Below are 24,295 nucleotides of genomic sequence, written 5' to 3' on the forward strand. Positions count from 1 at the left end.
GCAGCAAGGACCATACAGTAAGCAAAATGAAATGTACCTAGCAGCCTCAGCAGCAGGCTGGAGCCGTGTTCAGTGAAAGTAATTTAATTAGTGTTGATCATGACTCCAGATGATGGTGATTTGATAAGGAATAATTTAGTACTTAACAGCCTTTTACATGCACCAACTCCATGTGGGAAGGTAAAGCAAATTGCACAAAATGAATGTGCTGCTTTCACTTGTGCCTGTGCCAGTGAGCTGGAAAACTGCCTGTTAGCAGACGCTCAGCCTCCCAGCGCGGTGAAGAAATACCCAGCCCGTTCCCGGCTCAGCCCGCTCTGGTGGGAGTCTCTGTACTACCCTTATTTCAGAATAAATAAGAGAAGTCCATTTTGGGATAGAGGATCTCTAGGAAGCAGGAAAGTGAAAAGGGGAGAAATAAAGTCGCATGTGGTTCTTGTGCAAAACGTTGGAGATCTTCAGGTTGGCTTCCTTTTTCCCCCACAGCAATTAAAAATTTCAAGCCAACTCAAATTCACTGGATTACTTATTTATCTTACAATTAGAAAAAAAAAATCACAGTTCCAAGCACCCGTGATGATTAAGAGGCCCACACACGTTGCATGTGTTAGAGAAGACACATTGATGTTGTGGAGTTATGTTAGGAGTAGGGGAGCCCGAAACTTCTGGATTTGGAGAACCTAGGGAAATCCTCAAGTGTGGGCATGTACTGAATAGAAAGGCATTGTTAGATCTTTTTTATATATATTTTTAAGTCTTTGCAAGTACTGGGTCTATTTCAGTTCAGCACACTGAACTGAATTGAGGTATGGGTGAGCATCTCAGTGGATTTTGAAATGAGCCCAGTTTTGAGAATCACCTAGAAATTTTTGTAAGAGAATCCTGATCTATATCCCAACCTTAGTGACTTGTCATTTCTGGAAGTGGTGTGTAAGTTTGCCTAGAGCTGCCATAACAAGATGAGTGGCTTAAAAAACAGACATTTGCTGTCTCACAGTTCTAGAGGCTTGAGGTGTAGATGAGGGTGTTGGTAGGGTAGTTCTGAGTGCTCTGAGAGAGAAGCCCTTCCACGTATCTCTCTGGGCTTCTGGTGGTTTGCTGGCCGTCTTTGGCATTCCTTGGCTCCTAGAAGCATCGCGTCATCTCTGCCTTCACCTTCATGTGGTGGTTGGTGTTCTGTGTGAGGGTCGCTCTATCCTAATGCCTTTTAATAAGGACATGAGTCATATTGGATTAGATTCCACCCGAACTGACCTCATCTTAACTAATCTTCTCAAGAAGGTTACATACTAAGATGTGCCAGGGTTAGGACTTCACCATGAATTTTGGAGGGGGCATAAGTCAACCTCCAACATCTGGGGTCTGGGAATCCCTGTTTTTTTCCCCAGAGTACTTGGTTAAATTTGAGCATGGGTCAGATTTGAGCTTCCTAAAGTTTAGGGTTCAACTTGCCTCCGATAGCATTGTGGGGATCCTTGCATCCGTTCATCTGAAATCAAGTTAGGATTTGGAGCCACTCTCATGGAGCCACTCTGAGAGCAGGAGCGCTCCAGACATTGTCCCCACTATGATAGATCATGCCATTTCTTCTAAGTTGGTGTCAGTAGACATTATGATAGGAGGCTACTGTTAGGCTAGCAACCATTCCTGATGGCACTCCAGACTTGTCATTCCTCCCCTGACTCATCTGGAATTATTTATCCTGTGAAATCAAAACTAAAACACAATTCCAAGGACCCGTTCTCAGATGTCCCTGCTGGAACAGGAAGCCAGCTATATTAAAATATTTGAATTTGTGTAGCATTGCTTGGTGCCCTTCATATTTTTTACCTTTTAGTTGAGATATGCATTCTTTATAATATAAAATTGTAACTGCATAGTTTGATGAATTTTACATATGTATACATAGTAGTACCACTTAGAGCAAGGTACAAACTATTCTCAGTACTGTAGCAGATTGCTGGTGCCCTTTCTCAGTAATTAAAACTCCCACCCACCAGCGGAAGGGAATTCTTTCACTGTCACTCAGTTTGGTCTATTCTTGAAATTCAAATGCTACATACTCTTTTGTGCTTGACTTCTTTTACTCAACTTCACATCTGTTTGTTTCTTTGTGTGTCAGTAATTTGTTCTTTGTTATTCCTGCGTAGTATTTCATTGTGTGAAAATGCCATGAATTATTTACCCATTTTCCTCCTAATGAACATTTGACTTTTTCCAGTTTTTACTATTTTGAAGAAAGCTGCTATGAACATTCTTAGACATGTCTTTTGGTGAACACACGCAGTCCCTTCTCTTGGACATATCCCTAAGAGTGAAATTACTGGATCATGGGATCCATTTATGTTGCTGCCTTAGTGGATCCTGCCAAAAAGTTTGCCAAGGTGTTGATAATTTATACTGTCAGCAGCATATGTAAAAGTTCCTGTTGACTCTAGGTCTTCTTCAAAACTTGCTAATGTCAGCCTTTTGCAGCTTAGCCATTCTAGCGTGTGTGTGTGTGTGTGTGCGTGTATGTGCGCGCGCGACAATTATGTGATTTGATTTGCATTTTCCTGATAAGTAAAGATGTTGGCTTCCTTTTTACATAGGCTTTTTGTTGTTCATTTGTTTGTTTTACCATTTGTATGTCTTCTGTTAAGAACTGTCTGTTCAAGGCTTTTGCCCATTTTCAATTGGATCTTTTTTGGTCTTATTAATTTGTAATGATTCTCATTATGCTGAATATGAGCTTTTTGTCAGATTTTTCTATACAAAACATCTTGGAGTCTGAGGCTTATGTTGTAGTCCTTTATTGGTGTTTTTGATGAAGAGAAGTTCTGAATCTTAATGAAGCATAATTTGTAGGTTATTCTCTCTTATGGTTAGTGCTTTTAGAGTCCTGTTCATTAACCTTGTACTCCCTCATGGTCCCAGAGACTTTTAAAATATACTAATATTGGATTTAGTAGTCTCTGATAAATCTGGTATTTTGATAAAGGTGATAAACTTTGTATCATACTACGTATTTATTCATTCCTGAGGTCTCACTTATTTTTATTCATGTGCGTTAGATCCAATTTCTCAGGTATAATGATTTGGTGCTACCCTGAATGACAAATGGAGTTCCCGATGTGTTGCTACTGCTTTCTCTTAGGAAAGTATAATACCCACTATATAATCCAAAGTGCTAAACTTGGGCATCCACATTTTACTGTATATGTTCAAAGAAGTAGTAAGTAGTTGAAAACTATTGGTTAAGAAAGCAACACATGTGTGGTCACTGATTTCATCACACATATCTGTCATTCTAAGAAGTAACACACATATACATACACAGAATTTTCTTATGGTACTTTTAATCTTTTGTGGATTTTTTTCACATTTTAAAAAGTTTTATTGTGCAAATTTGGGACTTAGTCAAAAGGAAAGAGAATGAACACTGATCTACCCATCAGTCAGCATTTAACACTTATCAATATTTTTCTAATTTGATTTCTCTCTCATACATTACTATTTCTAGACTATTCTAAAGAAAATCCCAGGCATCTTAGTATTTTCTGTAAATACATTATGAATCTTTAACTTTAAATCTTTTTTGTGTATAATTGCCATTCCATTATCACATCCAACAAAATGAACAGTAATTTCTTCAATATCTAGTATCTAGTCCATATTTAGTTGTCTTGTCACCAAGCTGTCTTTTTATAGTTGTTGTTTTTTCAAACTAGAATCCTAACAAGTCCTCATGTTTTTAAATCTCTTCTGTCTGAGTGGTTAATAAATTATAACTTTCTGACCTGGTAAAGTTAATGAAGTTGAGTACCCTTGACATATGAAAACACATGTAATTTCTCCTTTGTTTCTGGTCCTCTACTCTCTACTTTAAGTAGGCATGTCAAACTCAAGTATATAAAAAAAAAAAAATACTTTGAAATAGACCACCCAGTGGAATTATTTTATTACTATTTGTGAAGTTTTTCTTAGACAACTAATTTAGGTGAAATTCATTTATTTCTTTGGTAAATGTGTATTCTACAATGTTTCAGATGGCTCTTGAGTACCATAGAACATTTCTGTCTAAATTATGTACATACCCAAACAAATAGCATATATTTGCCCATAGCTTGGTAACTCTTGATATCAAATTATTATGTTAAATTATATATCATGTTCAAACTAGTAAGGTTTATAATGCTGTCATGTCACAATCAAGATGAGTGGCATCATAAATCATGAAGTTTCTCTTGTCATATCTTCCTTTATAGAAAACAGACAGAATTTTTGTGTTTTAATTCGTTCTTATAGGAGTTAGAATAAATTTCCAGAATGTGTGTTCTTCTAGTGTTTATCCCTTGATTAATCATTATTGTGCATATTGTACATGAGAATAAAATCCATTTTCATGTGTACTTTATCTTTTTACTCATTTTCCTTTTATACTAAAACTTCTAATAGGATCTCTAATAGGAAAAAGAATAAAAACATACACAGTGTTATTTTTTATTGGCTTTAAAGCTGTTTCTTCCCAAACATGCATATTTCCTCTAGCCTTCGTATTTTACATGCTGTTTGTATTACAGTAAGCATTAGTAAATATAAGTATAACCATTAAGTCACATGAAAAAGGATAAAACATCATTTGATATAGAAAAATTGTTTTATGGTGGATTACATTTGACAAGTCATTTTCACATACTTCTCACATTGTATCTTATAATTCTGTTAAGTCGATAGGCAAGTACATTTACCTTTATTTTATAAATGAACATTGGCCTCAAAGATGTTGAGTTTTGGCCCAAATTATCATCAGTTACCACTGGACCTGCATTTGGATTTTCTTTCTTATAGTTCAGTTGTTGTTCCATAAAACCATTATTATTCATGGGCTTGAGATATTTTCCTTTCAATAATGCTGAAAATTATGTTCCAGTCCTCACTTAATTCTTGGGTAATCACTTGAGCCTTTTCTTCTTTATCACTGGAAATTTTTTCGAAATGTTTTTTAAACTTTCTGAAAACTGAGGTTCTAGTATTGTTAATATCAGTTAAGCAAATTAGAAGTGACTCCCTTTAAGTAATGAGCATTCAAGCACACATTTTGTTAAGCAGCGAAAGCAGAAAAAGAATATATATAAAGGGACTCTAGAATCTTTTCTTCCATGAAATTCATTAAATGTGATTTTTCTTTTTCAATATGAAACGGTGGTGACATTTTAACCAAGAGAATTCGAACAGGCTACTTAATTCCTAGCAACGTTTCATTTGTGTGGATATTTTTGTTTTGTTTTCTAGTGGCTTTTCATGGCCTACCACTGAAAATCAAGAAGGAACCCCACAGTCCATGTTCAGAACTCGGCTCTGCCTGCAGTCAGGAGCAGCCCTTTAAATTCAGCTATGGAGAGAAGTGCCTGTATAATGTCAGGTAAAGCCATCAGGTGTACAGAGAGGGCGGTGCTTCTTACTAATACAGAAAATCCAGAATAATACCAATTCTCATGTTCTATTTCATATGAGTTACATCTTCAGGACCTAACAAGCTCATCAGCTAATGTGTTTCCCAAACTCTGAAGATCCGTACACCATCCGATCAGACGCTTTTAGGATCATTTGAAAGCAATAATTTTCATCCAAATTGTTAGTTGCTCTTCTACTGTAGTGATGCACCCTGGGTTTGAAAAGAGGGTCTTACTTGGCATGAACAGCTATTGAAAGTTCTCATTAGAATGAATGCATTACGTACTTTAGACAGAGTCTGTAGGAAAAAAATGAAACATTTGGCAGGTCTGAGCAGTACATTAGTTATCTGACAGGCTTTGCAGATGATCTATAAGTTGCGTTCATGGAGAATTGCAATCAAGTTAGAATTTTATAAGGCTTAGTACAGGCTATTATCTATTAAAAAGCCAGTTGTTCCTTTTGATGATAATAAAGGGTGGAGCAATAAAATTACTTTGTTCAATTGTTAGAAGATTTGATAACATATATGTTCATTAAAAACCCTTCACAGTAAATTGCATTCTGTTACTTTTCATACTGACCCTCTAATTGCAGGAGGAGAAGTTGGCTCTGTATATTGAATATCATTATTCTCAATTACAGTAGAAACTTGGTTCTTAAAAGGAGCTCGTTTGGAAACTTAGGAAAATGATTACAAATATTTGCAATTTTAGAAGTTCCATAGATTCAAGTTCGTAATACATTATGGTCCAAAGGAGTGTTCTATTTTCTCATATATTTACAGCATGTAGTGTTATATCCAAGATGTATAAGATTCAAGAGACTTAGATTTGTGCAATTCCATGGCAGCTGACCAGCGTTGGGATATATTCTATTGCTATGTGTTGTTGCAAACTTGTCTTTTATATCTGCTTTTCTAGGAGGATCACCACAGCCTGATAGAATGAGCCAGCTCTCTTGAAACTACAAAGCTTTTATTTAAAAAGATCTCTTGTAGAAGCCATTAAAGCATACTGAGTTCAATTAAAATCATATTGCTCAATCTAAGTTTTATTTGTAGTGTTTTTAATTTTTGCATTTTTCTCTCTAAGAGTACTGTATATTCACGGACTAATTATTTAACATACTGAAAAATTTCAAGTTAATGAACCAGATAGATAAGGGCTTGTCATTGCATCTCAGCATTGATCAGAAGTGTGACTGTGAAGTTGCTCCTGCTTTGTATGATTTATCTGGCATTCATAAATTAATAGTAGATGAATCACCTGAATAGTTTAAGGTCCTTTTTGGGGACCAGTAATTTTTACAGTGGTATATGGATTAAATCCTGATACTTCCATTTCTATATGAACAGTGTAACTCAATACAGTATTTCATGGAGGAAAAAAAAAAAGTAGTGTCCTAGGACAGAAGACAATGTCATTTTTTTCTTTTTACATGGGAATAAGACAGGCAGACTATTTTGTAGAAGAAGAGTTTTCTCATTCAGAAATATTGGTAGAGGAAATAGGTAGAACCAAACATCATATGAGTACTGTTGACTTTGCTTTGAAGCCAATGGTTGACTTACCCAGCACACACTCCCACAGTTCTGTGAAGTATTTTTGTGCTTGGATGTAATTCTGTGGTATAGATGTAGCAACTGAATTAATTATTTTATAAGTTAATCCAAAAAGAATGTTTCTTTTTTAAAAAGGAAAAACTATGTATTGATAATTGCTTTTTATTTTAAAAGAAAATATGTTATTTTAACCTAGAAATACCTTTTTTATTCGGAAATTTAAGTAAAATTTATTCCCAGTAAAACATTTTTTAGATTGTAAAAATTAGTTAAATCATATCCCCAAGAGAAAATGCAGCAATGGAAATCAACTTAAATCCATAGTGTATATAAAAACAAACTTACTCATTTTATTCCTTGGTAATTGTGTTTAGAAATTAGACAATGACAATAGGATTTTCTTTTTAAGAACCTCATTTTGTACCTATTCTTATACTCCAAGAAAATTTAACTCTATCAGAAGCATTTTAATTGGCCCCATTACTCTTTATTATCTCATGTGAGGAAGTTAATGCCAGGTATCATTTATATAAAAAAATGAAAATAAGGCAAAAGTATGGCCTCCTTAAAAATTATATCACAAATAAAGGCAAGCCAGGAATGGTCTCTGTCTTATGAATTTCAGGTTAATGTTTTGTTCTAAAATCTTAGTGATCTGGAGCAATGATCAGATCAGAAATATTTAATGATTTAGAAAAGATGTATTCAACTTGCTCAAGGAGACATATCAAAAATGGATACATCAATAATTATTTCCATAGTTCCACTGCTCTCATAGACAGTGATTTTCCGTAGGCTAAGTTGTTTGTATAGGTATTAAAACACGTGTTTTTTAATTTATGCTGATATGGAGTTATATGTTAATTATCCTATTTTCTTTATAAGTGGTGGGTGATTCTGAAGATCACATGTTTTAGGATTATAAAAATCCAATACATTGAAAATTCTCACTTCCTTATGACTTGAGCCTAGAATATTTTTTGCTTTTCTTGGGTTGGAAGAAAAATTGTTTAATCGTTCCAAAGAAACAGATGTTCTCTTCTCTTTTGTTCCTCGGGTAGTGCCTATGATCAGAAGCCACAAGTGGGAATGAGGCCCTCCAACCCCCCAACACCATCCAGCACCCCAGTGTCCCCACTACACCATGCATCTCCAAACTCCACTCACACTCCGAAGCCTGACCGCGCCTTCCCAGCTCACCTCCCTCCTTCGCAGCCCATACAAGATAGCAGCTACCCCATGGACCACAGGTAAACTGCAAATACTGTGTTTTTTTGTTTTTGTTCTTTTTGTTTTTAATGTTTTTAGCATCTTGGAAGAAATGTCTATTACTAATTCCTAAGACCTATGGTAGATTTAAGGTGAGCATTTTAATTTTGTACATCTTTGCAAAATATTTTTAGAAAGAGCTTGCCCTATGTGTATTTACAGATAATTTGTGGAGAAGGTCATTTATAAACATTTAAATTGGTTGCTAAAGTGGAAACTTAATCTATATACCGACATTTGAACATTTCCCTTTCGCTTTGCCTGAATTAAATTGCCTCACTTAAACTTTAAATCAGATCATCCCATTTTTATGAGCATATGTGTGTACTTGTTCTATAAAGTTAGGAGACTAATTTTAGTAGGTGGCTTATGGAATTAGGTTCTTTACCTTAGATTGAATGGTTTAGCTGTACATAGTTTTGCAGAATAGAAGTTATTTGATTAAAACTATTTTTCCATCCTTTCCAAGTGATGAATATTTAATGTCAGTAGATGCATGACCCTGGACACTGAGAATATAAAGTTAAGAGACAGAGGCTGAATTATTATTACATAGAAGGAAGACAAGAGCCAGAATGTGGAGCTAGGGAGTATGCTTACAATATTTAAGTAAAATATTGGAGTTCCTTTGGCACTTTTAATAATACAGCTTAAAACACAGGTGGAGGGTATATGGCACCCTTCCTTTCCCTCGTGCCTCGCAAGTATATGGAGCCAGTGGTGTGCGGGGAAATTTTAATAATGGGCTCGATGGGAGAAAAGCCAGAAGACATCATCTGTGGCATTTGATACGTCCATGATGTAAATACTCTGACTGTGGGTGGTGGTTGGGAGGGCTCTGAAGGTGGAGTCAGAAAGAGATATGTAGTAGCACACCTTTATTTAATATTTCTATCATATAGATAAAACGGATGTAAGCTCTGGAACATAATTAGTAGTAACAGGTAGTAAAATAATTTGCAAGGGATGAGGTCCCCCCCCGCCAAGGGATGAGTTTTAAGCACGTATGGCCTTTGTTTTTAATATAATATTTAGAAAGTTATAAATTGATGTCATTTCATTCTTAATCATCCCGTGTTTAACATTAGGGGTTTCACCGTATTTCTGAAAATTTAACAAATAAGCCAGTGCAAACTAGCTCTGACACACCATTATAAAAATAACTCAGCCAAAGGAATCCTCTGGATCAGCAGAGGAAACCAGAAGATGTGTCACTGGCAACTTTCTGAAAATACGGGAAGAATCAGATCTGCTTTTTATGGGTTATTTAATGTGACTCAGTCTCAGATTCAGTGAAATCTCTTTGGGTATGATGGCTAAGATTACAGCGTTCTTTACAATGTGAAACTAAGCCGCATCTTCACTACCTTTGTTTCCATCACTGAGTCCTTTTGTGCTTTGGTTATGAAATGCCTCCTGTGATCTTTCCCTTCTCACTCCGAGGACTGGAGACCTTGTCAGAGCGTGATGGTATGTGCATCTGTGTAAACAGTTTTGTAAATACAGATGAAAGAGATCTTATTGCAGGGTGGGCCCTTAAACAGACGCACATTGTGCCGGCCTGAAAGGGAGGAAGAGCACAAGCAAGAAAGGCAAGTTTTATGTTGCCCACTTGCGGGGACTTCTGCGGGTGCCCCGCACGTGAGGCTCGCCCCCTTGCAGCGAGTGCCAGCATCACGGCGCTGTTGTCGGCCCATCATGTGGAGCAGTGACTTCTTCGGGAAGGTGACTGCTGAACAAGCACAATGCCTGGGTTTAGGTGACCTAACGTGAAAGGCTCTAGCCAAATCCATTTTAGTTTCTCTACTTGAAGTCAAATATTGGAGACTGAGAACAGCCGGCCCGGAACTATAAGAGGGAAGCTCGGGGTCTTTTCCCGCTGCCCCCCACTGAGTTTTGAGGACAGTACCAGCTGGCCAATCCTGGGAAAATCTCTGAAGCCGTATGTTTCTGAGGAGGATTTCTTGGAGGGTTCCAGCCAACAAATGACAGTCCCTCGGTTATAAATGGCAAATTTGCTCTGGGAACAGATCCTTTCTCCAAATAGCCCCCTCCAGCCTGGGCACCCCGCCTCACTCTGGGAATGCTTTATGGCCAACTGGGCTGCACCCTGCTTCCTTTCCTCAGGCTCATTCTGTTCCTTGGGCCAGCCCTTTGGCACTTGTTCCTGAACCCACTGTGCAGAAGCCCTGTCTCTCTCTCTCAGCGTTTCCCGCCACTTATGCACTGTTTTTCTGTATCCAAGAATCATCAGCGTGCTCTCCTTATGCATTAACTCTCTTCGCAAAGCTCCTTGAGTCACTTTACCTTTATCGTCGCCCAGGGCCTCCTAAGAGCAACACTGGGAAGCCTGCATGTTGAATATATATGTGGTCCTCAGCAGGTACCAACTAGAATGGGGTCGATTCGTAGAAACAAATGGCTTGATTCCTTACAAAGCTTTTAGTATAAGTATTATTAACTTCCTTTTAAGGCTTTCACAAGTGATCTGGTTTCTTATTTTAACTTCAAGTTACAATTTTCTGATTCACTCCTTGACAGTTCTTAATGATAATTTCTGTTTCTTTTTTTGGCTAATGAAATAAGCAAGAGAAGGGAAATGAATGCAGTGCCAGTCAGCCTGTTTTGCAATATCCGAGTTTCTAAGTTTATTTTCTGCAGGTGTAGGTGGAATTTCAGTGCTTTTCTATGGCAGCCAGTAAACTTAGAGTTAAATCATGGGATGGAGAGGAAGGAGTGTTTGTGTAAATGCTAAAGCATTTGCTTTATCATTCTTTAGCTTTTACCTTGTTTTCATTTAGTATTATTACAATTAAATGTTAACTTTCCAAATTAAAGTTTCAGGAATGCTTTTAGTGTTGGCGGATTGGTTAATAGGTTTATATTTGGTCATAGAAATGTTAGGTAGGTTATTTTTAAGCACTCTTGGGGCATTTTAGAGTACTTTTAAATCTTTAATTAATCCACATCTTTGTGGTGGGTCAATGATATTATAGATGAGAAACACAGAACCGAACAATTATGTAATTAGCCAATCATTTCACAGCATAACCAAGACGGAAGGAAGATAGGGACTCACTGTCAGCCTTCTATGGAGGGCTCAGAACTTCCTCAGGACCCCGCAGCACAATCTGTCCCAAATCTATTCAGCACATACTTCTCTCCATCTGTATATTTGACACTACTTTTTTTTTTTAATTTTTAAATTTTTAAATTTTTAAAATTTTATCATGTTGTGTCCCGACATCGTTAGTTTTGGATATAGTGTTCCATGATTCATTGTTTGCGTGCTCCATGCAATACACTTATTTTTACCGTTCTGGTATTTTGTTTGAAGCTATTGGAAGCTTATGTGTTCGTGCTGCTGTTTGACAGCAAAGAGGTGGTCTTTAAAAACCAGCTCAGATTTTAGCCTCTGTGATATTTCCCCGCTTTATTTTTCAGTGTTCTTTAGAACACTGTTGAAGATTTAAGAGTCCTGCCCATTTGAGAGGAGGGTCATTCCTCTCTTGCTTCCTCAGTAACTGATTGGTAAGGGAAGGAAAACCAGTTAAGTAGGTTGATTTTTTGGTATGTTTATTGATTAGTTTGGTAGCAGTTAAGAGATAGAGGATATACTTGGGAATCAGATTCTGGTTTTCCTGGTAGGTATTTTCTGGTATATAAATGTTTGAGACCCTCTTAATATAGAAATTTGGTAGATGATCCAGTTTGTTTGTAATTGGGCATTTTAGCTGTCAGGGGGTGTGTTTCCTCAAAATAATACTCTCCTATTCCTACCCAGAGCACACCTTTAATTCACTGTGATGTTCCAAAATAGTGCTGCAAGGGACAGTTTATCAAGGAACACAAGTCATATTGTGATTAAAAAACATGGTATTGGGGTACCTGAGTGGCTCAGTGGGTTAAAGCCTATGCCTTTGGCTCAGGTCATGATCTCAGGGTCCTGGGATAGAGCCCCGCATTGGGCTCTCTGCGCAGCATGGAGACTGCTTCCTCCTCTCTCTCTCTGCCTGCTTCTCTGCCTACTTGTGATCTTTGTCAAATAAATAAATAAAATCTTAAAACAAAAAACACAAAACACGGTGTTACTGACCTAGGAAGGAGAAATCCAGTCCTTATTAAAAATTTGCCCTTCGGGGGCACCTGGGTGGCTCAGTTGGTTAAGCATATGCCTTTGGCTTGGGTCATGATCCTGGAGTCCTGGGATGGAGCCCGAATCAGGCTCTCTGCTCAACAGGAGTCTGCTTCTCCCTCTGCCTCTTCCCCCGCTCATTCTCTCTCTCTCCCTCTCTTGTTCTTCCCTACCCCCAAGAAAAATAAATAAATAAATAATCTTTTTTAAAAAGATTTGCACTTTTGTTCAGTTGGTATCATGCCCATTAACAAAGCAGTTGAAACTATAGCAATATTTTAAGGAGTGTTCCTCGTTACCCTTTTATTTAAAACATGCTCTCTTATTTCCCAGATTTCGCCGCCAGCTATCTGAACCCTGTAATTCTTTTCCTCCTTTGCCGACAATGCCAAGGGAAGGACGTCCTATGTACCAACGGCAGATGTCTGAGCCAAACATCCCCTTCCCACCTCAAGGCTTTAAGCAGGAGTACCACGACCCGGTGTATGAACACAACACCATGGTTGGTGGTGCGGCCAGCCAAAGCTTCCCTCCTCCTCTGATGATTAAACAGGAACCCAGAGACTTTGCATACGATTCAGGTAGGCCCATACTTTACGTTACATTTAAGACATCCTTTTGCTAGTCTGTCACTCTGATTAGTGTTGGCGTCAGATTGGGTAGCTCATGACCATTTGGTGTGGAATCTTTCTGATTTTATCCCTTCTTTGAGTCTTTCTACGTGAAGTTGGACTATCAAACCATTTTGGCTTGAGCTGATGGTTGACGTAGTGCCTAGAAATGAAACCAGTCCAGAGAAAGGTGTAATTTGTAAAATTAGGCACACTCTTAGTCCAAGAGAGTAACATTGTAACTCTTTTCTTGATTCTGGCTGCTACTGGAGCAATAATAATAACAGTGCTTCCAGGAAGTAATATTCTTTTGTATTGGCTCATTCATTGCTTATAACTGTTTGTTATTTTCCTTTACTGATGGCAGTAAAGGTGGTCCAAAAGCAAGGATTCTTACATATTAGAAGAAGAAAAGCAAAAATACAATATTTGGGTTTCAAAATGGTTTATTCATAGAGCTTAGCTTTGGTCTCACTGTACCAGAAAGCCCCCACATCATATCAAGATGGAGAAAGGGGGTCTTCTGAAAGGAAGGAAATGTAAATCGGTTACAAATATTATCACCAACTTCGGTCAGACTTGAGAAGAATTATTTAATTTGTTTCATTTTCACCCATTATAATCGCAAAATCAGGACGTCTGCTTTTCAGACCTCCCAGGAATTTTGAAAGAAAGTATGAAATAAAAGCTAATATTTATATGAAGGGCACCATGTTCTTACAGAACATTTTAACATTATTATAACTGGTGTAGAGATGGTTGTGGACTTGGAAATACTTGAAAACAATGTAATTTCCTCTTGTTGAGATGCAACGTTATGGTTGTTCTTTGTGAGGAACTGTTGCTTCTCTAGGAATAACTGCTGAGTTTTTCTATCTGTTCTACCTGAGGAAAGAAAATTGTCTCTAATTTGTGTTTTTAACTTGCATAAAGTCACCAGCTTTGTTAAAAATTTCTCTTGAAGTTCAGCAAAAGGGGAACCCTATAGCTCAGAGTCTCCCTTTGGCCATCCTTCTTCTTTGGGCAAGAAGTTCAAAGGATTGTCCAAGAAATTGCCTACTCAGAGGTCATGCCTCCACCTTTAGAAAGAGCACCAGCTCCCAAGGACCCATGAATTCCCTGCCTGAGGGGCCCTAAGTCCAATTGCAGAGCCCAAGCAGTCGCATCCCAGGCTCAGTTTTGTGAAGGCAGAACAAACTGCTCCTGTGTCCCTCTGAGGTCCAAGGAAATAGCCACCGAGTAGCTGTTTGTAGCTGAATGAGGATGGAGTTTGGATGCACCCATGGGCCTGCCTGAGCCCCCCATGCTAGGTGGTGCAATGTGGGGTTATGGGATAGGAAAAGAGACAGGAAGCGACGTGAACCCTGGTCTCAAAGACTAGAATAGAGGCTGATCCCCTGCCGTCCTATTCCAGGGCTAATCTGAGAGATTTCCTCAAATTCTAAAGTCTATGTGGCCTTCCAGTTGTTGCGAATGGTATATTTCCAAGGCACGGGAGGAGGAAACATATTTATTTATCTGTTTGTTGGTTGGTTTACAATTCAAAAAATTTAAACATATGGCATGAGGGCCTTTATTTGAATGCTTGCCTCTCATGCTCTGTAATTCGGAGACTAAATGTACCTGAAATGTACCATAGTGGTTTCAGTTTAGAATTTTGTATATTTTTCCATAGTCCATCCATCATTAAGAACCCTGTTATATAATGGATTTTACTATAGATGGGATTCATTTTTCTCTGTAAATTTCAAATCTTTTCCCCCAAACCATATTTTTATTTGCTGCACAGTTTTTTGAAGTCACCATAACGTCAAGAAACTTTACATAGAAAATACATATAAAATAGCCCAAATAATGTGTTCAAAAGGACTTATAAAGTATAGCATTTAGAGAATATCTATGTGTTCTAGAAATGTTTTTATGTGTATCATCTAGCAAGATTGACATTGAAACCATTTTCTTGATTCTGTGGTTAGCTCCATATAAATCTCTTTTCCTCATATTTATGTTACATGTAAAATTATGTATAACATGGTGTGGAGCGTGTGTGATTCTTCTTGAGAAGATGCATTATTGGTGGACCATACGTGATATGAACTTCAGAGTCTGTCCGTGTCCAACCCTCCAAAGCACAGATGTAGTGGAAAAACATCATCCATGGCTTAGCTCAGGCTGCTCTAATAAACTACCAATGCCTGGGAAGCTTCAACAACACACATTTATTTCTCACGGTTCTGCATGCTGACAAGTCCCAAGGTCCGGGTGCCGGCGGATTTAATTCCTGGGAAGGACCCTCTTCCTGGCTTGCAGATGGCCACTTTCTCACTGTGTCCTTATGTGACAGAGAGAGAGTAAGCGAGTTCTGATCCTTCTTCCTCTTCTTATAAGGGCACTGATTATCTCATGAGGGCCCCCCTCATGATCTAATCCAACCCTTATTACTTCTCAGAGGCCCCATCTCCAAATACGATCACATTGGGCATTAGGACATCTACGGTGAATTGTGGGGGACATAATCGTTCTGTCCAGTATCCCATTTTAAAGTGAATGAGGCCATGTCTTCTGTTAAGTGTACCATAATACCTTGCAAACGGCGTGTCGAATAGTTGTTTAACATTTGAGAAACTGTTAATTTATATTCCGTTCTTCCCTCTAAATTCTATTGCAGATTGTTAAAGAAGTTGTATGGCACCTTTGAATTCTAATTTCAGTATTGCCAATAGGATATAGCTCTGGCTTGTTTTAATAGTTAAATCGTAAATTTGTGTCTTTTGGTTGTGGTCTAAAAAACCTTCAGTAAGAGTGTGTAACCAGGGCCTATGAAAAATTAATATGCATGTATCAAAATGTATTTCCCTGGCCACAAAGTTGCTGCCCTTGAGCTGATGGGTCTGCATATGTCATACATTCATAGATCGCTCTCAACAAGTATGAGCTCCAGATATTTTGTTTTGTGGTCATTAGTTCTTTCATCCTTGCCGAGAGCACATTAAATAATCTTTTTAGGGAACCTAATGTATTTATCGCTGGATCATTGATTTCTTGGTTCACTTACTGATGTTGAGCAAATGGGACATTAGAAACTAGTTTGTGTGATTTAAAAACAATGCAAAAACGTTTCATAGTTTACCTAGCATCTGTGATCCAAAGGTTTTCCTTTCAGAAGGCCTCTAGAACTCTTTATTGCTTAATTCAATATAACATAAATGTTGTGAAAATAAAAGAAGCTTTGTAAGTGAAAAGGCAGCATGATTATGCTCTAATAAAGCCTGACATTAATTATGACATGGGAAATGGAAGGTCTATTAGTTATAATTATAATTACAGGAATGCAATTTCAACTGCTGAGTATGTAAGCTAAAAAAAATGCAAAATATTATGTTAGTAGAGTAGAAATTTTTATTCAGGAAAAGAGAAGAAAACCTGGATCAGAGGACACTGAGAAGATTAAAAAAATGGTATTTAGGGCCAAGTTGGTGACCCAGTACAGTGTGGTGACGATTATATTAGGATATTAAGTTCTAGATAATCACATCTTTTTATTTTCTTTCTCATCTTCTCTAGTCTAAGAGTACTGCACAAAGCAGCACACAGGTTTCTTTTAGTTGGGTGCCGGCTCCTGAATCCACTGGGTTTTTCTCTTTCTTGATCAAATGGCCAAGTGACTATATTAATTGAACATGCATTGATGGCTTGCATGGGATTTCCTTATGCAGAGCCCCGCTTGCATAGAATTATAGTTACTTTCCCATTTTCATGTTTGTACATGAGGTTTTACAGATTTGCAGTGCCCAAGGAGGCAAATATTTTATATATTCAGAGCAACATATTTTTGTGTTCGTTGATTGGTTGGTCTTTTGTTTCTTTCTTTCTTTCTTCTTCCTCCTCCTCCTCTTCTTCTTCTTTTTTTTTTTTTTTTTTTTTTTGGAGTGGGGATGGTTTACCTGGTAGTATTTTTAGGGTGGTGGTGGGAACATGAAAAACATGAAACTAAAGTTTGGCTTAAGAAAATATCAGCACACGTTGTCCATACCCTGTGACCAGGTCATTTCACCCTGGAAATTATGTTAAGGAATGGAAGGCACACCGAATATTTGAGGGAGAGAGAAATGTTACCAATATATAGTAACTGAAAGGAAGAATAAGTTATAGCTATCCATTAGAGGAATATTATGTAGGCATTTGAGGTCAGGTTTAAAAAAAAATTAATGAGGGGCATCTGGCTGGCCTAGTCAGTAGAACTTGTGACTCTTAATCTCAGGGTTGTGAGTTTGAGCCCCATGTTGGATATAAAGATTACTTAAAAATAAAACCTTTTTAAAAATTTAATGAAATGAAACCTGAGTAAAAAAGTTTTTTACTGTATGTATGACTGTAAATACATACTGTACTGTAATGTGCGTACATACATACTGTAATATATGACTCATGTAAAATAAGACCCAATGCAGCAATCCTGTGGCTCTATAGGGTGATGAAATCCTAGGCAGTTTCTGTTTTGTCAGTAAAGGGCTTTGCATTTTAATAATGCTTAGGTACTACTTTTCTAATAAGACAGAATAAGTATTATATTTTAAAATATCAACCTATTTGGAGTATTAGAAGTGTCCAGATTAAGCACATCGGTCCTTTAAGTGAAAAGAGTGCTAAGAAAAGGATATTATAGTCCCACATGTTGCAAACCTAACTGACTTGCTATTAGTTTGTACCCAGGACTGCCTTAGAGGGGGGAGCAGAATTAATACGGTCCTTACTGGATCTCCCGTTCCTCCCTGTATGGTGTTTGCAATCCACAGTTAGTACTTTGTTCCTCTGCATTTGGGGATACACTGAAAATCTCAACCAAAGAGTGGCTGGGAGTGAGTAGTACTTGAATAAGATATTTTTAGCCCTCAGGGTCTATTCTGTCACTTGACTTAGTTTAAAAGATGCCTCCCAGCCAGGGGATGGAGCAGTTTAAGAGCTGGGTGGGGGGAGGAAGCAGAGCTTTCAAGGACAGGAAGAAAGTTGCTTAAATCAGAAAATGGCAGACAAGCCTTAAGCTTCAGGAGAGGAGGAAGTAGAGGGAGAGGGTAGTGGAGAAAGCTGACATCATGTATCTCCTGAAGAAAGGCTTCTGTGTTTATTCTTGGTGTTTTGTAGGGCTACTCTGCTGGTACTGATGAGGCCTTCCTTCAGTTTGGAGGTGTGTGACATGTATGTGGTGGCCAAGGTTGTGAATGCTGATTTTAAATTGGGAAATTGACACAAAGTGTTGTTTCACAGGATTAGAAATTTTTAAACTGAATGCTCTTAGAGATCATCTAGTTCATATTCCTCTCCCACACCGCCACTGTACAGATAAAATGCCTGAGGCTTGGGGTGCCTGGGTGGCTCAGTGGGTTAAAGCCTCTGCCTTCAGTTCAGGTCATGATCTCGGGGTTTTGGGATCGAGCCCTGAATCACGCACTTTGCCCAGTGGGGAACGTGTTTCCTCTTAATAAACAATGAATTCTGGAACACTGAAAAGAAATTTTAAAAATAAATAAAAATTTTAAAAAAATGCCTGAGGCTCATTCCTATTAACTTATCTCCAGGTACACAGATATTTTGTGAAATAGTCAAAACTGGAACCCAGATTTTCTTGGTTTAGTATACGGCTCACCACTGTCTTTCTACATAGTTGTCCAGAGTACCTTAATCCACCATTTCTTTCTTTCTTTTTTTTTTTTTTTAAAGATTTTTTATTTATTTATTTGACAGAGAGAGAGATCACAAGCAGGCAGAGAGGCAGGCAGAGAGAGAGGAGGAAGCGGGGCTCGATCCCAGGACCCTGAGATCATGACCTGAGCTGAAGGCAGAGGCTTAACCCACTGAGCCACCCAGGCGCCCATAATCCACCATTTCTTACTATATTATTGATCCTATACTCTAATTTTTGCATTAAGTTTTCCTGTGCTTTGTCCAAGTTCTCCCTGAGAGCAATAAAAGGTCTGCCCTGAGACCTGAGGTGTGCTTTTTCCTTTACGTTAGATGGTTCCCAAATTTTATTCCAGTTATGAGGTGGTCACTGTTGTAAGACAGGAAAATATGGGACCTCCAGTGACATTTAGGATTGAAATGCATTCTGTTTCCTTTAAAAAAAGAAATAACATAAACATGGTCAATAGTTGAGATTGTCAAGAAAATGACTTACCGTAATAGGTCTTCTGGAAAAGGCTTAGTAATAATTAGAAGGAAAAGGTAGCTAATTAACAGCTCTCATCAAGCTCTAAAATGCTTGGATTGTATATGAAATTTGAGTTTATCTGAGCCTTCTTATTGGGTCTCACCTATTCTTTGTTAAAATGTTTGGTAGCTCAGGGTGCCTGCCTGGCTCAGTCAGTAGAGCATGTAGCTCTTCTTGATCTCAGGGTTACAGGGTCCAACCCCATGTCTGGTATAGAGATTACTTAAAAATAAAATCTTAAAAAATTTTTTTTGATAGCTCTCAAAGGCTTAGAATTTAACTAGAGCAGTCATTTTCAATCTTTTATCAGCTGAATCCATTTTTCACCAGAAAGCTTATGAGGAACTGCATTATATAAAACAGATATAAGGAAGCTTACATTTGGGAGAAGATGGTAGGACTTTTCCATCCTCCATTTTTAAATCCATTCTTCACCCAAGCAGCCTTCCCAAGTTTCCCCATATCCTTCTTGTCACCTTAGGACTTCGAAAAAAGCCAAGAGACAAACCTTTATACATTTAAAGAAAGATTTTGGTTTTTAGCATGTAGAAAAATCATATATAGGCAGAGAAGTAATGAAATAAACACTGAAGACATATTTACTTCATGTTAAGTACGTGAAAACTAAGACTATGTTCTAGTTTCAGCTGTCAGAGCTGATAAATTTATCTGGTACTCATAGAGGCCCAAGCTGGCCCTTTAAACAAGAGAGTTAAATATAAATACTCTTGGGTTTCTAAAATGGCAAGGGAGGAAAATTTTTCCATTGTCATTGTTGTTCTGTGTTTTTGCTGTGTTGGTGGCTACTCATCTTAGTCAAATCATAGGAAAAGTAGTCGAGTAATTTTTAATGCTGTTTCTAGTAAGCCTTGCTTGGGATTCTTCTTGCAAAGTTTATAATGAGGTTTTAAAGCAGAAGTTACAGGTTGGAATCAGTGGAGAACAGAGCAAGATGAACATAATTATTTTCTGCAGCTACATAGAAATAGAAATAAATAGTGCTTTGTGAGATTGGAAAAGATTCTTCAGGACCTCGATCAGTTGATTGCACTTACACAGAATTTCAAAAACGTGAACACAAGGGAACAAAATTCAGAAGACCACAATTACCTAGTAGTTTATCTAGAAACTATTACTACAATGAGTGTTACTACTACTACCAGAGTAGTATCTCAGAAATTTTGTCATAAGCGTTTACTATTTTTTAAATGATTTTTATTATTTATTTATAAGAGGAGATACATATTTTAGAGAATTGACCTCATGTATATTTTCTAATAAATTTTCTCACATCTTTTCTGAACAATTGAGTGACACATAAGTAAACAACCAAACATATTGTTCAAGAAACACAAGGAATGCAGTGATTACAAAAGGAAACTGTTGAAAAATGCTAATGGAAGTCAGATGGAACAGAGGGAGTAAGAGCTCCTGATACTTATTTATTTTTTTAAAGATTTTATTTATTTATTTAACAGCGAGGCAGTGAGAGAGGGAACACAAGCAGGGGAGTGGCAGAGAGCCTAATGGGGGACTCGATCCCAGGACCCTGGGATCATGACCTGAGCCAAAGGCACATGCCTAATGACTGAGCCACCCAGGCACCCCTCCTGATACTTATTTCAAACACCCAGGCTTGGGGCATCTGGGTGGCTCAGTGGGTTAAGCTGCTTTTACCTCGGGTCATGATCTCAGGGTCCTGGGATCAAGCTCCACATCGGGCTCTCTGCCACTCCCCGCCTCTCTTTGCCTGCCTCTTTGCCTACTTGATCTCTCCCTGTCAAATAAATAAATAAAATCTTTAAAAACAAAACAAAACACCCAGGCTTTCCATAAACTAGCAGGCTTCTTCATCTCTAAAGTGGAAGGTCCTATGGCCAATAATTATAATTTTAAAATTTCAAATATGAAATATTGCATTTGAAAATATTGAGCTTAATTTTATCTTTTGTTTACATATCTATTGAACTACCTCAAAGAGAAGAAGAAAATGCTAAAGCCTTGAATAAAGACTGTTATTTAGGAATTAATAATTCAATGTATGTTCACCCTTCAGTAGTCTTGCCTCTGTTCCATATTATCTCTGGCTGGGAGATTATAGAATTCTTTATTATTGGCTATGTCGGGCATTTCAATTTTGAATTCTAAAATATGTTGGTAACTTTATGTTTGCTCATTTATTAATCAGTTATTAGAAATTGGAAGATATATATTAAATTGTCATGATGCCACAGTAGACAGTCCTTCACAGGTTTAAAGCCAAAGGCTTGGCATCTTTTACATTTCTCCTCGTCCCTTCTTCAACAGGCATGGTAAAGATTTTGTGAGAAATTGTTTGGAGATGTATACAGAGATTGTGACTGCAACTCTTTTCCCTGTGTGGCTTTATGTCCCTGGAAGAGAGAAGTGGTTTCTTCCCTCTGGAGTCAAGGACCAAGTTGCAGATGGCTGATAAAACCTATTATGTGTTTAACACTGTTTGGTATATGACAGACTCTTCACAAATTATCCCCATAATTGCTCATAAATAGCTTTTTTCCTTCTAAAAACTCTAGGTATTTTTGAGCATTACCATCTTTAGTAATTTCCAGTGCAGCGATGATTATGGTTTCATGAACTTTGGCTTTTTGTACCAGATATTTAACACTCCCAAAGGCCAAGCCTTGGCCCTGTTCCATTAGTAAGCATCATTTGCTTATGGCTACATTTTCTCCTGAAACATGGCGGCTCATATATATATATTTTTTCCATCCTAACTTTAAAACTATTGTTTCAAGAAATTCAACTGGAGAATCACTTGGGAATTTAAAGAAATGAGCTATTGATCCTTCGGAAAATGTCAACATTCTGTCTGTTTCTCTGACATCCAAAGATGATTTTCTTTTCCTCAGCCAGTGCTTTGTGGACTAGTGGATCACTTAATTTCCGATTTTTAGGTGCTTCACTTGTGAAAAGTGACGGTGATGTCTTCTAATTGATTTTGTTATTCCAGTAGAGATCCGGGATTGGCTTCTCAACCTGACTTTGCTTTTTATTGCCCCACGTGCCTCCTAGGGGTTCTCCTCATTTTTCTGAGTTAAAATAGCAAATCTCCCAAAACAGTACTCTGGTGGACTCTACCACTTTTTCTAAGAAATACTTAAATATGCTCTCAATCTACAGTTACAGTAAGTGGCACTGGCTAGTGATTTGATTTGAGAATTGAGACTATGGTCTGGATTTACTCTTTATGCATTAACACAGGTCAAATGGACAGGGACTGCATTTTAAGTCTGTAATGGAAGGCTGAAGGCTGTCTTAAACCAATCATATCAGTTTTACCCATGACTGATTGATCCCTGGGGGCAGAGCCCTGGAAGCATTTGTCTTCCATGAATGGACTCTATAGAGCCTGGAGTTTCATTCATAAAATGGAGACTGAAAGGAAACACACACAGGCGCACACACACATACACACACTCTCACTCTCTGGAATGTCCATTTATACAGAGCTGAAGGGTGTTGTGTTCCATCAGCTGCTGCTTTTGCCAGTTGGCTGGAAGTAATGATTAATGCTCATTGGTTCTGCCTGCATGTAACCCAACACTATTTATGGCTTTGCAGTGTTCCTAATGTATAGTGAATGAGAAGACAACATTCTCAAATCAGAAACATAAACAGGAACTGGTGGGTCTGAATTCCATTCAGATATGTCATTTCAGCCACACACTGTTTGTCTAACTTGGATTTTACAGGCAGGAAAGGGGGAAGGGAGGGATAATCTGCTTGTGACTTGTACTAGCATCAAAAAAGGGAATTAAAAGGGGGAGGGGAGAGGACGTTTATAGTGTGGGATTTTTAGTTTCTTTTTAAAGAAAATCATCAGGTTGCTTTGGCCCAGAACAGCTTATTGCAAGTGGACAAAATGAACATACAACAGTCTTATATGGGCAACTATGATTGGAAATTAAATGTTTTAAGGATGCATATTTGGATCTGTGTGTGTGTGTGCGCACGTGTGCACGTATGTGTGTTTCATGAATGTGAAAAAGAGAGGTAAGGTAAATATTTATTTTTTAAAAAGTATTTGAATGTAGATTTTTAAGTAGAGAATGTGGTTACAGAATTCTTTTTTACTTATAGGATTTGTATATTTCAGTGAGTTAACTATTTAATAGTTTAGAGGAAAAGGAAGACTTTTTATTTCCATAAAATATTTTTACCTAGCACATGAATAACTTAATTGAAACCTTTTCAAGGAATTTTTATCACATTAAATAGATGATTATGGTTTTTTCCATGTGTATGTAAGAGAATTTTTTTAGTTAATTGCTTCGAATACTGTCTGGAAACATTTACAAGGAGTGATATTCGGAGATAGATGTGAAAAGCAACCAAAACAAAACCAAGAGAATGACAAGCATGTGTCATTGTCATTTATTGACCATTTTCTTAAATTTCAAGAAGAATCTTGGAATATTCCATCCTGGGGACGCTTTGTTTCAGTGTGTGGGCCTTCACTGTGCACTGTTTCACCCGTCTGTTTCTGTTATTCTTAGCAATAAAAAACAAAACCACCCACTTTGTATGACACTGGGAACATCACACTGAATTCTGGGCCTGGTGACTCTTTACTCTCTTTGTCCGATCAAGCATGTTTTGTTGGACCTTTTATCCTTCATCTCCTCATTTATAAAAAGGGGCATGTAATTCCTTTACCTTTCTGTTTTTGTAAGGATTAGATAGGATTATGTTTGTAAAATTACTCATATCTATAGTAGTAGGGGTCCAGGCAAGACTAAGGGATTTCTGTCCGTTTGATTTTTATCTTGACTCCTACTAGAGATTTCCTGAAAGACTGCTAGTCCTTGAATAAGGTGCCATTATAATTTTTAATGTTTACAAGTACCGTGTATGGGAGGCTAGAGGATAAGGCAAAGTGAGAGATATTCTTCCGTGAAGAGTGTCCTATTGTGTAAGATCAATAAGATATTGTACTGTTAGGCTGATGATGGAGTGAAGCCATCACACAGAACTCCATACTAGTATTATTCATGTTCAAAGCAAGTAGAATAAATATCTGAATATTGCTG

The 24,295-nt window shown here is 37.6% G+C and overlaps 1 protein-coding gene across 7 annotated transcripts in view; it reads left to right on the top strand.

Annotated features, from left to right (window-relative positions):
• Positions 1 to 24,295, top strand: part of ETV1 (ETS variant transcription factor 1) — a 100,927-nt gene that overhangs the window by 52,269 nt on the left and 24,363 nt on the right. For all 7 annotated transcript variants that reach the window (XM_032874046.1, XM_032874020.1, XM_032874028.1 and 4 more), the window contains 3 exons: positions 5,275 to 5,404; positions 8,062 to 8,250; positions 12,738 to 12,985. In XM_032874046.1, the coding sequence (XP_032729937.1) occupies positions 5,275 to 5,404; positions 8,062 to 8,250; positions 12,738 to 12,985 (567 nt within the window). The remainder of the gene's footprint in view (positions 1 to 5,274; positions 5,405 to 8,061; positions 8,251 to 12,737; positions 12,986 to 24,295) is intronic.

The sequence above is a fragment of the Lontra canadensis genome, unplaced genomic scaffold (assembly GCF_010015895.1).
Source record: "Lontra canadensis isolate GAN:19392208 unplaced genomic scaffold, GSC_riverotter_1.0 scaffold2, whole genome shotgun sequence".
Taxonomy (NCBI): domain Eukaryota; kingdom Metazoa; phylum Chordata; class Mammalia; order Carnivora; family Mustelidae; genus Lontra; species Lontra canadensis.